At 46.4% G+C, this 16,181-nt stretch overlaps 4 protein-coding genes across 4 annotated transcripts; 2 read left to right on the top strand and 2 right to left on the bottom strand.

The window, feature by feature from the left end:
- Nucleotides 1-568: 568 nt before the first annotated feature.
- Nucleotides 569-5,400, bottom strand: PAAG_06550 (hypothetical protein; the record flags this gene model as incomplete). Its single annotated transcript, XM_002791334.2, has 2 exons — nucleotides 569-5,037; nucleotides 5,109-5,400. 2 exons carry the CDS (start codon nucleotides 5,398-5,400, stop codon nucleotides 569-571), a joined length of 4,761 nt encoding a protein of 1,586 aa, XP_002791380.2.
- Nucleotides 5,401-10,282: 4,882 nt separating this feature from the next.
- PAAG_06551 (hypothetical protein) lies at nucleotides 10,283-10,991 on the top strand (the record flags this gene model as incomplete). Its single annotated transcript, XM_002791335.2, has 3 exons — nucleotides 10,283-10,678; nucleotides 10,720-10,770; nucleotides 10,872-10,991. The coding sequence occupies 3 exons, from the start codon at nucleotides 10,283-10,285 to the stop codon at nucleotides 10,989-10,991; spliced, it is 567 nt and encodes a 188-aa protein (XP_002791381.2).
- Nucleotides 10,992-13,711: 2,720 nt separating this feature from the next.
- Nucleotides 13,712-14,305, top strand: PAAG_06553 (hypothetical protein; the record flags this gene model as incomplete). The annotated part of the gene is made up of 1 exon (XM_002791337.2): nucleotides 13,712-14,305. One exon carries the CDS (start codon nucleotides 13,712-13,714, stop codon nucleotides 14,303-14,305), a length of 594 nt encoding a protein of 197 aa, XP_002791383.1.
- A 741-nt stretch (nucleotides 14,306-15,046) lies between these two features.
- Nucleotides 15,047-15,946, bottom strand: PAAG_06554 (hypothetical protein; the record flags this gene model as incomplete). Its single annotated transcript, XM_002791338.1, has 1 exon — nucleotides 15,047-15,946. One exon carries the CDS (start codon nucleotides 15,944-15,946, stop codon nucleotides 15,047-15,049), a length of 900 nt encoding a protein of 299 aa, XP_002791384.1.
- Nucleotides 15,947-16,181: the final 235 nt, after the last annotated feature.

The raw sequence follows: 16,181 nt of genomic DNA on the forward strand, positions 1-16,181 counted from the left end.
CACAAGAGCACCAAGCATATTATGCCAAGAGCCAAGCAGGCAAATTGTGATGCGAGGAGAACAACTTGGAACAAATTAACTCAGAAGAGTGAAGATAGTGGAACTTTAGAAAGGTGCTTGGCGAGGTACGGTAATATTGAGGGCCAGTACATCGCTAAAAAGACGGGGATGATAGTAGCAAGAATCGTAACAGCGACCAAGAGGGCCCTGAAGGTGGTTGATGGTCAGTAGGACCGTATGGTGTAGTTTGAAAGGAGGCATATCAAATTGGATATCGTTACAGCAGATACGGCATAAAACATTTGGTACACACATAGGAAACTTGGCTTACAAATGAAAAAAAGAGATATTTTATTGAGGAGATAAGGTAGGCGGGAGAAAGGCAAAATGTGAGAAGAGATGTCTGGTATTAAGGGCCAAGCGAAGTAGTGAGGAGAGGAGGTAGGGAGAGAGAGTAAGAGATAAGAGCCAGTTATTGAGGGGTATACAATAGTATCCTCAAGCCGGAAGAAGATAAGGCACAAAGAGAAAAGGAAGAACTCATGGAAAATCCTAAGAAACGCGGTCCTTACCGGCGAGGCTTGTCGCGAGGAGTTCGCCGAAAGACCGACAAAATACCACCGAAGAAGGTGCCGAAAATGGCGTGCCAGAGTGCTTTGAAGAAATTCACTCTCTTGTGGATGGTTACAGATGTAATGGACCGGTCTCCTGTTCCTGTTTGGGGACGTGCGTCGTCTGCTACACCCGGAGTTGGTGTTGGGTTGGTAGTTCCCGCTGCGGCTTCGGATGGTTGAGCAGACTTGGTGGTTGATTCTGGCTCGGCAGGTATACCGCTTGTGGGAATCTGTGCAGTGGAGGGCTTTGGTGGCTGGACAGTTTCAGTTGCCCTGACGGGAGGCTTGTTCTGCTGTGTTTTCTCGGTTGCAGCAAGGGTGCCTGTCGCATCTACCTTAATTTCTTCAAGAGGTAATACTGACTTGTGGCCATTAACAACTGACTTGTCCGCCTTGGAGTCTTCTTTTGGTGTATTAGCGTCCTTGGAACTTTCAGGGGCAGTGGCTGATGACACTTCAGTTGGAGCGTTAGATTTATCGATGGAGGGCTCAGACTTTTGATCTGAGGACACTACAGCGATGGCTGCTGCTGCTGTTGCCACTGCTACTCCGGTCCCTGCAACTGCTACAGGATTAAGGTATCCGTCGTGTTCAATTTCCTTCACGACTTCTGGTTCTTTGATAGGCTCCTGTGGTGCATCTTCTTTTAGGACCTTAGATGTGGTGCCATTTGTTTCGACAATTGGATCTTCAACTGCTTCAACGGGATCATCCTTGGAGGGTTCTTGGGTGTCAGCATCTACCGCTGTGGGCTCGGTCTTAGCTGCGTCCGCAGGGGTCTCGACGAGAGGGTAATCAGAAACATTAAAAGAAGCGGGTTGCACGATCTCAACGGCGATTGTCTTGGAAGCTACGGCGTCGTCCAACTTCTCCTTTGCTACTTCGTGGGCGGCTATTTCCTTAGGGTCAGAGGCTGGAGACTCTGCCTTTGGTTCCAAGACTGGGTCAGCTTCTTTAGATAGGATTTCAGCAGAAGACTGCTCGGGAACAGAGGCTTCTATTGGGCTAGCCAAAGCGTCTTCAACGTTTCGTGCTGAAATTTCGAGATTTTTAGTTGCAGATGCATCATGTGTGGGTTCTACAACATCAACGGGAGCGGCAGTTTCGGAGACAACTTCTGGCTCTTTCTCAGAAGCTGGTTTGTTAAGAAGAGGTTTAACTTCTTGTTTGGTGACTGGCTGTTCAACAGGGGTCTCAGCAGCACCGGCGATTCCAGCAGGAGCAGCAGCCTCTTTAGGCTGTTCAACGGTTGTGGTCGAATCAGTGGTGGATTCTTCAATGTCCGCGGGCTCCGATTTAGCATGGTCTGGTTCCATATGAACCTCAGTGGCTGGCTCCGCTGGCTTCTTTGCTTTCTTTGGTTCAATCAGGGCGGCTACAACTTCAGCTGGGCCAACTTCTGGCTCGTCAGGAAGTGCTGACATCTCTGGAACCTCTGCTACGACCGGCACTGGTTCAGGGGTGGTTTCTTCTGACACGCATTCGTCTGCAACAGCGGCAGCTGGTTCGGGGGTAGAATCTTGAACAGGCACAACACCTTCTACTCTTGGTTCAGCGTCAAAAGTTTTCGGGACTTCAGGTTCTGCAACATGCGTTGAGGATTCTCGTTCCTTTGTGGGTGCGGGTGTATCCGCAGCCTTCTGTTCTGGTTCCTCCACAGGTGCGGGAGCCACAGGGATCTCTGGAGCATTTTTGTGAGTAGGTTCTGGCACCACATCGGAGACAGCAGCCTTAGAATATTTCGATGCATCTGGTTCCTCCACAGTAGTGACTGTCTCAATGGGATCAGCAGCACGGGTTACTTCCTCAACTTCGTCAGATTCTAGGGCGTCAGATTCAAGGACATCGTTGATGGCTTTTGATCCCTTCAACTTTTCATCCGCTGGAGCAACAAGCTCACCACTTGATTCCGAAAGACCCGGCTGCTCTGCAGCATGAGATGCTTCAGGTTCGACAGCAACTTCAGAAGCTCTCTGTGATTCAGAAACTTCAGTTGCATCCGATGTTGCATCGGTAGCAGGTACATAAAAGGGTATGTCAGCAAATTTCGAGGTTTTCAGCTCCTTTGATTCTGGAGCTTCGGGGATACCAGCTGTCACGGCTATGACAGCAGTCTCAGGCTCTTTTGGTTCGTCTCGTGTTTTGAGAACGTCAGGGGTTGCAACAGCATTCTCAGGGTCAAACTCCGGCTCAGGAACAGAAAGCTCGACAGGTTTCGTTGCTTCTGGCTGGCCATTAGTAAAGGATTCAGCATCAGTAGTGGCAAAACTTGGTCCCACTGCAACTTCGGCAGGCAATCCAGGTGCAGCTTGATCTGCCGATAAATCCTTAACATGCTGAGATGCCTCCGGTTCATCAACAATGGTAGCTGAAGCCCTTAGGGTATCAATAGCCTCCACCTCTGGAACAGCCTTTGGCCCAGGAACCACATCTCTACCTGGCTGGGAAACATCTAGCTCTGTAGGCTTGGAAGAAATAACTTGTTCTGGAATGGACTCTGTTTCTAGCTCCGCAACGGCCTTGTCAGATTTGGATGATGCCGGCTCTGCCACCTCTGGGCCATCTAGAGCAGCAGAGGTAGCTTCTGCCGCTGGAGAAGAGTCAGATATTCCCAAGTCAGGGGCAGCGTGCTTCTCAACGGAAACGAGCTCCACATCAGAGACATCCGCAGTCCCATCACGGGCAGCAGGTTCAGCAGGTTCAGCTTCGGCACCACCCTCAACTGGAGCAACGTCCTCTACAGGCTTTGCTACATCTGGTTCTGGTTCCAATTCCGGTTCTTCAAGACCTCCAGCAGCAACAACAGCGACCTCGTCTAGCTGTGGTTCCTCGGTCAGGGGCACCTCGATCTTTTGTTGTTCTGGCTCCGAGCTAGCTTCAGCAGGCTGGATGACGTCATCATCGTCAACCTTGGCAGTTGTTGCAACTTTCACTGCAGGTTCATCCTTCAGTTCAGCTTCGTCTTTGTCGGCAGGAGTGGCCTGTAACTTTGCGTCTGTATCCTTGACAACATCCCTAACTGCAGTATCATCATTCACAGCGAATGGCTCTGATTCCGGAACTGGAGTCTCTGCGGGAGCCTTGGGTTCAGGCTCCCGTGCGGTTTGCAATTCGTCCGACTTAGTCGTTGTTTCCAGCAGCTGATCAGCTGGAGCTTCAGCAACTTCTTCTGCTTCCTCATCTACCTCATAGCCCTTCTTGATATCTCCGTTTACCACAGTTGTTTGTTCTGCACCAACATCATGCGATTGAGTCGGTTCGGGTTCAGCCGGTGTGTCGACTGCGGGGATTTCGGTAGGATCGCCAGCAGCTGGCACAGGTGTTTGTTTTAGCTGCTTAGGGGGCGCAGGGGGTGCTAGGGCCGCCTCAGGGGCATCACCCGCTAGTATGTCCTCATGGAAATGCCGCTGCTCAATGGCCTTTTGCTCCACTTCTTGATGTTCATTGCCTGCCGCAGCTTCTCCGGGTTTGCTGTCAGCCTTTGCAGGCTCTTTTACTACGGGCTCGACAGGCTTTTCTGTTTTAGCAGCAGTCACTCCTTCCTCCTCAGTTAGAGCTAGAGGTTCGACTTTCGTTTCCTGCTTGATAGGCTTCAGTGCTTCGACAGCTTCTGCTGTGGGTTCGTTGTCATTGCGAGCGGCATCTTCGGTACCTATGGTCGCTGTTTCCAGAGGTTCCCCTTTCAGGTCTGTATGTGTGGTTAAAATATCTGTTTTTGCTGCGGGCTCCGTAGCTTGAGCAGTATCATCTTCCTCTTTGGTTTCTCCTGCTTCTTTTTCCGCTGGTGGTTCTTCCTTGGCAGCAGCAGGCCTGTGTATAAGATCAGTCAGTGCCTCCACAGGAATTTTGGCAGGCTCTGATTTGATATCTTTCGCTTCTGAAACATCTGCTACCTCGCCGAGTTTCTCATCAACCACGGTATCAGCTACGATCGAGGCATCTTGGGTAACTGCTGCCGTTTGTGGATCTTCTCCCACAAGAACCTCTGCCGCTGTATATTCAGTTGGTGGTGCAACTTCCGGAAGAATGTCATCTGTTGAAGCTTCGGATTTGATAGTCGAGTCCGCAGGGATAGAGTCGACCTTGGCTGTATCAGCAGCGCTCTTCCAATTTTCTACGGATTGAACCGGAACATCATCATCTTTGATACCCTTCGCAGCTTTCTCAACGTCGTCACCGTCTGCCAATGGCTCAGCAGGGACATCATTGGTCTCCTTAGCATCAGACACAATTTCAATTTTGGTCGCCTCCCCATCCCCATCTTTCGCTCCATCGACCTTCTCTTCTTGGTCTTGGACAGTAGTTTCACTAGATACATTCTTTGGGTCTGAGTCGTCTTTCTCAGCAGAGTTGTTAGGTTTTTGGATGATTGAAACAGCCTCTACGGCTACGACGTTATTTTCGAAACCATTGTCGTCCACAACTACGGAACCATTTATCAGTTCCGACGTCACAACGTATTTTCCACCAAGGAGTGACTCAGTGGTTGCTTACCAGTCGTGGCATCCTTATCACAGAACCAAGCACCATCCGGTCCTAGCCGGAATTTGTATTGGTGCTGGCCAGTAGCTACGTCAAATGACTTCGAGAATTCGTATTGAGTATCTGGAACATCGCCATTGGCCTGCGCAGCAGAATCCTGATCTGCAGATGGAGGGAGGGGTTTGACATTGAGCTCGACTGGTTCCCAGGCGGGCTCAGTGAAGGATCCAACAAGGAAAATGGCGGGAGTCTTGCTTGACCGACGAATGGCAATGTTGATACTACTCCTGCTAGTATCTGTCATCATGGGTAGTTGTGTTTTGTGAATTCGTTACTATCGTGACGGTCCAGAAAGGAAGAGGGAAACGAGAAGCGGAGACGGAGTTGTGGGGTCGAGTATAATAGCAAGAACGGAGGGTTTCACAATCAATGGTTAAAGAGTGATTCTATACAGCGGGAGATGGTGGTTTAATGTTACAAAGAAGCACAGAAGAAAAGGCAGCAATACCCCCAAAATACACTCAGGTGGTTAACTAGATGAAAAAAAAAAATGAAAAAAAAAGAGTAAACAAAAAACACAACAAAACCTCCCAAGTTCCAAGAAGAAACACAGAGGAGGGAAGATATAAAAAGAGACTCTTGCTTTTCAATGGGATACAACCGACAACGGTTGTGGGAGAGCGGGACTGTCGAATGTAAGGGAAGAAGATTCGTTTTGTTGGAGAGGAGAGGAACAGGAAGCTGGTGGGAGAGCAAAGATACCAGGTCACTAGCTCTGACTTGCAACAGTGTGTGTGGAGGATAGGGCAGCAAGAGAGAAGACGGTAACTTGGAGTCAGTTCAAGAGACGTGAGAGTGAGGACAGGGTAGAGAAAAGCAAAGAAGGGGAAAAACAATGCTTCAAAAAAGAGCAGGTGGGGAGAAAAAAAATAAAAAATAATAATAAACAGACGTGCGAATTATGGGCCCGATGGGCTTCAATGGCGGAGCCAACCGAAAAAGCCGGCTTGGGAGCTTGGGTAACTTGGGGATAGGTTTGAACTTTGGATTTAGGCGCAACAAAATGGAAAAAAAAAATTAATATGATTTGTTGCTTTGAACGTCGACAATGGAGGTGATGATTGATTGGATGTGCACTTGTTAATATTTCAAGATAACAACTCCGTAAATCCTTCTCTATGATACTTCTAGGTTGTGCTTTTCTGGGTCCCTCTCTGTGAATCAATCATACGGCATACAATAATAACTATACGAATCTCCTCTTGATGCCAGATGGAAGGGGGCAAAGGCGACATGAACGAAAGCGAGGAGGGATTATGGGGAAAAAAAAAATAGTGGATGCATGCAGAATCGATTTGTTGTCACGGTGATCAACAAAAGGTAGCATGCACACATTGACTCATCCATGGAGGAGCACCCCGGGTTCCGAATGAAGCTCGTAAGCGTGATGGCTAGATATTTTTTACTTACCTTTCATAGTTTGGTTTTCTCATTTGGTTACCAAGGAATATTGAGAGCATTATAGTGAATAGCACGTAGCATGCCAGGGATAGGGATTGCGTTACTGCCGTGTAGCGCGGCGTTCTCCACAATAGATACATATATGATGACCAGAGCACTGCTCCCCCATCATTCTTCCGGACGTTATTATTTGATTTTGTCCATTCCATCATCCTCTTGAACTGAAGCTGCCTCTTTTAACAGAGATGGGTGTTTTTTTTTCACTACTGAGCAAACTGGAAAAGTAAACAGCAAATTAACTAAAAGAATGGCCCAAGGGTCCCCTCCGCATTGACAAAGCGCTCGCGGATGATTGGCCCAAGAGGAGAATTTTCCAAGGTCTTTTTTGTTTGTTGTTGGCGCTAGCTAAGGTTCGCCATACGCTAAACTTTGGGGGATTGTGACGGGCGCATCTTGAAAGTTCAAAACGACGGGATTTGGTTTTTGGTCTCGAAAACGTGATCATTCCTTGGACAGTAAAGATTATCTGCTTGGCATGGAATAGTTATATACACAATAAGCTATATCAGCGGTCGAAGAGGGTTTGTATTCCTTCCTCAGAGAGCTGAAGCAAATTCAAATTGATGTTGCTGATGTTGATGTTGTTGCAAGTAACTGCTCATCAGCGCTAATTTGACAATGTTGCGTCCGCTGCGCTAGCGGTGAAGAAGCCAAGAGGATCGTTTTATCCGCTAAAATGGCTCCTGCTGCTCTTCAGAAGCTGGCTTCGAAATAGCTTGCTGGCTACCCGAGGCTTTACGATTTTATATTTGTTTTCCTGTTTGCACCCTAGGTCTGATTCATGCTTTGCGTGGCACTAGGAAGAAAAAGTGAGGTCAGTTTCATGAGGCGGATAATACGAAAAGACTGTTTGGTGATTCAAGTTATGAAAATATATCAAGCCCTTGGCTTGCCTTATCGTCCTCATGAATTAGCTGTCCGTACCCGGCGGAGAGCTTCTTGACTCTGGCAAAGCACCTCGACAACAGTAAAAGAGTGTCGGAGCGGCCTTAAAAATCGGAGAAGTAAAAATCTCGTGTCAAGCAAACTGTCAAACAGCCATGACGGTTTTCAATTAGCTTTCCTTGCTCTTCTGACGATCGAGGCTCCGAGAGAGGTGTGATCGATGGTTGACTTTTTCCAAAATCTCAGACTCGATGGCACGGTACAAAGTTGCAAGATCGAAATAAACGAATGAAGGATCGAAGGAAACATGTCTGGAATGCCCGGGGCCAAAGGTACACGTCATAGATTTTGACAGCTGGCAGACACTATGCAGTGTTGGTTGATGTGCGGTGCGTGCGGCTTTGGGGAAAACTCTTTCATGCGGCGAATGATCGCCCCAGGCTTATGCATTTCAACGCGTTTCGTCTTCCTGATTCATAATTTTTGCATAACGACGAATTGTGTCTTCTTATTTGTATTTTATGGAAAAAAGGGGCAATAGTTATCTCATCTCTTGCTGCAGCTTCAGATCAATTTTGGTTTTGAAAGGCCTTTGATTAAGAGATTTCCTCTCATTGTCCATTTCTCAAAAACACACAAGCATTCATCACCAAAGATATTCCGTATGAAAACAGCTGTGGGATGCTGTCTACAATTCTGTTCTCTTCCTTTTCGAATTTTAGTGATTTTATTGCTATTGCAGCTGATGTGGATAATATTTTGTGCAGAATTTCATGATTCATCAAAATATGTCGAAAGTGTAAAATCTATATAGATAGGTATTAACAAAAATATGTGTGCATCGGCCAGGACGGAAAAGGGAATCTTGAACATTTGCAGATAAGAATTGAAGCATTCAGGAAATGATTTTGATGCAGTGCCTTCATACTTCAGAGTGCCAACTGGTCCAATCAGATAACGATTTCAATTCATTCCAATGCCTCAAAAATGTCGTTACTCCCTATCCAGAGGTATTGTGTATTTTGTAGTCTGATATCAGAATACAATTCCATTCCTCCGCAATTCGAGTTATCGATTTCCATTTGACCCATTCCAAAGACAAATTTAAACATACCGATGACATTCTTACCATCTCCCAACTCGCTTTCTCCCGCACAAACCTTGAACGCCACCCATTATCATGTCCTATTCGCCTGCCCGGGTGCAAACCAACCAGCTCTGTCTTCATTCCATGGGGATACACGTTCGCACTGCCTTAAGACACCTATGTAGTCAACTCCTTCACCAAGACAGATAGAAACACTCATAATCAAGATTACGGGCTGCGAAAAGCAGCATCCATCGCAAGAAAAAGAATAAGACGATGGGACAAGGCTCCGTGAATTAGAAAATCCCAGCTTGATTGTTAGTGGAGACAGTTTATCAACCGTATATAACTATCTTGCCGAGACTCCTCAGTCACCAGAATCACCAGAATGACTATCACCGTCACTGATAATGATATCTTTCACGCATGCACTACATGGCACCCTTTTAAAAACCTCCAAGTGCACTAGTATGACGTGCGCGACTTTGCAGTTTCCGCTTTCTGAGATTGGCGAGGATAAGGGAGACATGTTGACAGACACTCATATAGACTTTGGTTTCGCTGGAAATGCCGATCGTGTATCGATGATAACGCAGGTGATTTGAGAGAAAAGATATCAGGAGGTGGATAGCACTCGTGAAATGGTCTTTTAGCGTGTCGTCTTTCTTTTGCCCCTCCGCCTCAGTTTACCCCAGTTTGGGTCCATCATATATATGTGCGTAAACAAAACACATTTTGTTGAGTATATGGATTCCTCAATCTTGGGAACATGGGATCATCGTTTTTAAATAGTTGCCCTGACTTTGGCTGCTCTGGCAATGATTCTCATGAGTATATCCTGTGGGATTTGGTGTCATTTGTGGTTAAAAATAGATAACTCGTCTATTGCTATGATAAAGGATAATGTGTTTTCACAAAGGAATAAATGACAGAACAGCGAATCTCGTCACCTGACTTTTCAAGATCGATCTGATAAGATTGATAAGATCAGAAGGAGTTTATATCAACCACCCCCCTTTTTCTTTTTCTTTTTTTTTTTTTTTGTTGTTGTTGTTGTTCTCTGAGAATTGAGATGCGCGTATTTAGCTCAACTTTAAATGTCCATAATTTCTTACGATCTGTCTTTCATTCTCGTTATATAAAAAAAATTCAATGTAAGGGCGAGCTTTAACCGTAACTTTCACCGTTCTTGAATGGTTACTGATTTCCTCCACAGCCACTGCTCGTAAAAATAAACAACATAAAGTCTACGTACGCTACGAAGTTCTGTAAGGATAAGAGCAAAGTTAAAGTAAGATCTTCTGTCTTACTTCTAGTAGTTATCCTTTTCAGGCTCATCTCTATTTTCTCAGGTCTGCTTTCCCGCTACGCATGCATTTTCTCTGCACAATACCCAAGTTACTTCGCTTATGATCTCTTTAGTTCTTGACATAGAGCTGTGAACGGTTTCATTCTTTGTTATGTCTACACTTTTAGTAAACGACGAATATGGTTTGCCCAATTTCTTTGCAAAGACGGACACGTTTCCACGTTAAAGTGGGTGTGAAGTCCTTATCACACAACAACGTTGGACAAATTTCTTGATAAATCATTGCTCAATCACCGGGAAAGCATTATGAGAGATACCGCTACAGAAAATTAGGCAGATAGGGTGTATGGTTCTGTAGAATTGTGGGGGACTTCACCAATGTAAATGCAGACCCCTCTTGTCTCTCTACCTCCCACGCCGGTTGTAGATACGACATCTTTGAAGTTAAGTCTACCAGGGAAGCATTTACGTGTTACCATTACGGGGAGGACTTCTATCCATGCACCACTGCACGAAGGCCTACTTATCACCCTGTCACTCAACGCCTATAATTACCGGTCATATACCATGTGGGAAGTGACTTCAAACGTCTCTCATCGTACCCCATGCCCAGTTCGCCCTAGAAATGGTTGGATGAAACTCGTCGGTCGGCATACGGCATTTCGAACAATTTTGCTTAGCAGCAGTGCAAATGGACAGAACCACCGCAAGAACCACGTCGACAGAAACAGTCAATCTCAGACGCTCAGATACTCTAATGCGTGGATAATGAAACGAGAGGTCTGTTGCGCCAGACCCATTGACTGCTAATAGTAGCGAAGCTCCGCCATTTCAATTTGCAATCTGTCAGACCACCAGCGGTCGACTCTTTTGTAAGCTCAAGGCCCGCGATGCCTTCCTAGACGCAGCTTCCTTATTGATTATATTAAGAGAATTGGCAAGAGCGTATAAGGATAACTCTCTTCCAATTTAGTGCCGCTGTGCTGTCCAGCAGTTGCGTACCTCTGCGAGATGGCTAAGAGGAACAACCAGATGGACTGCTAGAGGAACCGGGATTGAGGAAGGCCGAGTAAAACGGCCGTATCTTGGTTAATTAATTGGCGGAATGCCAGTTCATTATTCGCTTTCTGTGTGAAAATTTGCTGCTATATCTGGTTATATCTTTCATTATGATAATAAGGTCGAATTGACCTTGGTCCCTAGCATCCGTTAAACCCCAGTCGGGCGGGCCATGGGGTTTCAATTTACTGTAGATACGAGGAAAGATTCGTCAATTTACAATGCGTTCATATTCTTGAGTTGTCCATCACAAGTTATCCATTGCATGGCGCGCAGATAAAGCACGGAATGCATTAGAAGTCCACTGATTTAACCCGCCTCACATGGCCGGATACAGAGTAGAGAAATGGTGTAACTCGATATTCACCACAGCCAGCCCTGGGGACAATATCGTCCCAGGAAAATCCAAAAGGGGAATGATTTCAGGGAATGATTAAGCCATGGATGCAGTTCAATGACCTGAAGTAAAAGGAATTTCTCTGGGAGAGCTGCAGGGATTGGGAAATACAACAGCAAGCTATCATATCATCTCCTTCTTGGAGGCCCGCACACAGAGTATCAAGATATAAAGAGCCAGCCTGGCAATAGCAGCCTTTCAGGTGGACCGTGATACATTGTCATCACGGCAAAGCGTTAAGGGAAAATTCGATCGTGGAAATCTGACCACGCTTAGCGAATTATTATAATAATGTGGGTCAAAACGTTGGATGCATTGTCTTCCTGGAGTGTTCCAAGTGCATAAATACCATATCGGGCCGACCGTTCATGTGTTCCATCATAGCTCTGACGCACCGTACATCCGGAGTTCGGAACATGGCAGAGCTTAGAGCTAGCTCCAAATTCGAATATCGCATATTGTCCAGCTGAAGGTTTCGCATATCTGGCGCGTATGTTCATCGAGGTTCGTGGGGACAATTGAGCTATTGAGCATGTACAACAAGACACAACCATGTCATGACAGCACTGACCAGCCAACTTAATGCTCCAAAGTCAACCACAGGCACAGGGGGGTCCGCCTCGATCTAGCTGCGCTAACTTCTCCAAAGAGCGAAGCATCCTCTCAGACGGGCTAACCATAGTGACCAGCTGTCAGACGGGAATCACCGTGCGGCCGATTAACAGAATATCCACCAAAAACTACGTCAAAACTCCCACTCCTCCTTTTTATTCTTATTTTTTTGCGAATTTCGGAACTAGTGCTCTAAAACACGCCATCAAATTGAGTTGTGTATGTAATTAGCAGTAGAAAGACATACAAGAACGTAGGGATGAGAAAAGGGGCAACTTGTAATTATAAATACCCGCAAAATCTACAGAGAATGGCAGGACAACGATCAGAGATTACTAAGCCAATGGATTCTACGCTTGATACCAGTAAACTTTTTAAACACCGAGTCGTGAAGGAGACGGCAATTATATCTTACTTTGAATACCAAGTTGAATCGCATGAATATCGTCAAAATTGAGTGGAAGGCGACAGCACACGTTCAATTATCAATCACAGTTTCCAGCCCTAGAATTTCTTATGCGCCTTACCACGATATGTCCAACATATCTTCACAGGCGAGCCCACAGTTAGCGGCCTTGTTGGGTTGCTTGTCGATGATCCCAGCTGGGCTGGTGTTGATTTAAACCAACAAGCATCGCACAGTCCTATGGCTAGCGAGATTGGACCATCACTATCGAGACGCTAAGTTAACTCAGCCCCGCAAAAAGCTCAACATCAACACGAGGCCGTCGAGCGTGGAGAGACATGGTCAAAACTCACAAAACACATCAAACAATAAACATCTTTTACAACAGCCACAGCCGCCACTCCACAAGAACGCCCCCTTCCTCAAAATATGCCCTGACCGTATAAGCATGTGCATTCTCATGGTCTCATCCAATCCACGAGCATAGTTAGTTGATGTTCTGTCAACATCTTTCCACGGGTCGTATCCCGCTGACAAGGTGTCGGGGGAGAGCCGGTCCTCTGCAATCAAACTGGTCCATCAGGCGCAACTAAAATGTGGCCTTTGGCGCTTTCCTGGGCTGAGGCTGAAACATATGCGAGAAATAGTATCTCGAGATTTGGGATGACTGAATCTGACTCCCAACTCAGCTGATCTGCACTCAGCAAATTGCCGAGAAGGATCAGAAGAAACCAAAAAGGCTCAACGTCAACCAAACCCATTCTGTGTTTGTTTTTGTTGAGACTTGGCATGCTTGAATTTTTTTTTTTTTTTTTTTTTATTATTTATTGTTTTTATTTTTTTATTTTTATTTTATTATTATTTCCCCCCCTCTCGGATACAGCCCATGCGCCTCTTGCATTGGCTATGAACCAAGGTCCCTGTTACAGTCTCGAGCCACTCCCTGGGCCAGATGCAAATATGCTCTCGCATTTTGGAGAGGAATTTTTTCTGTGTGTTGGCTCTTCACATACAATTCTATTCTTAGTGGCGAGACTGCATCATGGCTGGATTCTCGAACTTTGTTTTCATTAAACGGAGGATGATATACGAAACTTATGATTTACTTCGCACACAAATGTTTCTCCTTAGCGTTTGGCTCCCCCTATCAGTTCATAGAAAATTTTAGCATATATTAAAGGAGGACTTTTGTCCTTGATTTTGGCTGAAGACCGGTTGCCCCTTTTTGTATTCGTGTGTCCTCCTAGCCTTTTGTGCCTCATTTCAAGTGATATCGCCCTATATCCAAATCTAGTCTATCCCATTAAGAACCTGAGCAACGCGAAGTCGAGCAAGAGAAATGCCTTTCTTAAAACCTCTGTCCCTTAAGGCGTTGCTCCTCCTAGCAATGACCCTTGGCGCACTCGCCAACCCCTTTCCAAACCCCCAGAACGATGCTGTGCAATGCGGTACCAACATTTGCAACAACGGCGACGTATGCTGTAACGAAAGTTGCGGCATCTGCACTCCTCCCGGTGGTCTATGCACCCAGCAAGCCTGCAAACCACCTACAGATTCGGTTGATCGCCCTGTGAAGTGCGGTCCGAACACCTGCAAAAAAGGCGACGTGTGCTGCAACGAAAGCTGTGGTATCTGCACCCCTCCTCGCGGGGTTTGTACTCAGCAACTCTGCGAACCGAAAGACGTTCAATGTGGTCCTACAATCTGCAGGAGAGGCCAGGTCTGCTGCAATAAGAGCTGTGGAATTTGCACTCCCCCTGGTGGAGGGTGTACCAAACAAGCCTGCTTCCCTACCCCCGCGAAATGCGGCTCGACAGCCTGCCCTTCTGGCCAAGTGTGCTGCAACGCCAGCTGTGGAGTCTGCACTCCTCCTGGTGGGGTTTGTACCCAACAAATCTGTCAGGATCCTGCGACGACAATCACTGATATTTGATATGAATTAATTTGAACATTTTCTGGAGAATCTGTTAAAACAGGAAGTCTTTTACTTATCTACGGGGAAAAGTCATTTATACTTCACCGTCTGATCTTCTAATAGTCTATGTTAATGGATAGATTAGATATCTATGGTATTGTTTTGTTTAATTGGTCATCATTTTTTGTGTACAGACACAGATACCATCATATCAGAGACATGAAATAGCAAGCCAACTGGTTTCAGCTTATTTGTTCTCACCCATATCCGTATTGTGAATCACACAAGCTATTGCAACCATTGAAGAGCCTTATAACAGAAAAATAACACGAAACAAACAATGCTGGAAACTCGAGACAATCGTCCCTTTTTATACACATGCATGACTAGTTACCTCAAATGGCGAATAGAGCTCTAAGTACGTACCGCCTACAGATGTCGGAAGCCAACCTGAAGCTTAACGGAACCTTGGTTGATCTGTGGATAGAAAAAAGCCACTACCATATAGTTTTATTTACTTGGGGCTAGTCAAAGCTTTACCTCACTTCTAGGGCTAGTGTTCAGTACTCTAGATTTGTTTTTCCAGGTTAACACAGGAGTTCCCTGACAGTAGTTAGACATGCTGCATTGGGAGGAGGGAAGAAAGGCCAGAAAAGGAAATAGAAATGAACGCACACAAGTTCTACAAGAGAAACCGGGACAATCCAGGTGCTACCTTAAACCCCAGGTAGAAAAATAAGTCAAATCACTGTAGCACTCTTATAAAATCTCCAAGTCGTCAAATTCCACGACCAGGCCACCAGCTCGAACGCTACCACTCGCGATGTCCATGGCACGATTTCCCATGCTGTTTTCATGCTCCCTTGCCCCAGCCCCTGGAGCTTGACCTTGAACAAACGGATGCCCATTTCTCGATTCCCAAGCGGTACTGCTGATCGAAGAATTCGCTGGACGACTGGCATAGACACCAACGTGGACGTTCTTGGCCTCAACGCCCCAAAAGAAAGAGGTTACCTCGCGAAGTTTTCGCCAAGTGTTACTCAACGCACCGGGTGTGAGCGAATAGCCAGTTGAAGGCAATTGGTACCAAACCCAGAGCGAGTGGTCGATGCGCTCGAGTTTGATGCGCAGAGAGTCAATTGATGTAGGCTGGTTAGGTAGGGCCAAGGGACATAGACACCAATCCGCGCCATCCCCTGCAGCACTCACTGATGAAGCATTGACGGTCCCTGCGGAAAATTCTAGACCAGCCTTTACCCATTTGCAGGGTGTAGTGAGGCGGGGCGGGTGTGGGTATGGGGAAGGCGATTGATGCTCGCCAGGAGTATTAGTATCAGGATTACTGTTACTATTATTGTTATTACGGTTAATAGTTGGCCGTGGTGGTGCTTGATGGGACGGCGCAGGACCAGCAAATATAACTAATCCACCCTGATCGCATTCCATCTCCCAGTCAGCTGTGACTGTCACCTCCGCTATAGTGAACGGCTCACACAGCGATGTAAACAAAATGGGCGCTGTTAAAGTGTCACAGTCGGGTAGTTTGCGCCAAAGATTGGTATTGGGTGCTGCTCCCAAGCTGAAATGGTCCATGCATGCTGGGAGAGAGATATTTGATGGCAGGTTCAGCGGCGTAAAACACGATCTGTCGGGTGGCATCGCTGCAAAAACTGATCCCGCTGATATATCACGGATCGATGTCTACACAGAGCGCGTCAATTCAAGTCCGCGGTTCGTCTTCCTCCTCCCCCAGATACCGAGATATCCTTGCTTTTGATGTCAAATATTTCGGCGGAGATGTGTCGTTGATCGGTCTCTCTGCCTTCCCTTTGGTTTTTTAGTCGAACTCTGCCACAGTTCTGTCCACGGAGGTCTGGGAGAATGTGAGCGAAAT

This window comes from Paracoccidioides lutzii, assembly GCF_000150705.2.
Source record: "Paracoccidioides lutzii Pb01 unplaced genomic scaffold supercont2.19, whole genome shotgun sequence".
Lineage (NCBI taxonomy): Eukaryota > Fungi > Ascomycota > Eurotiomycetes > Onygenales > Ajellomycetaceae > Paracoccidioides > Paracoccidioides lutzii.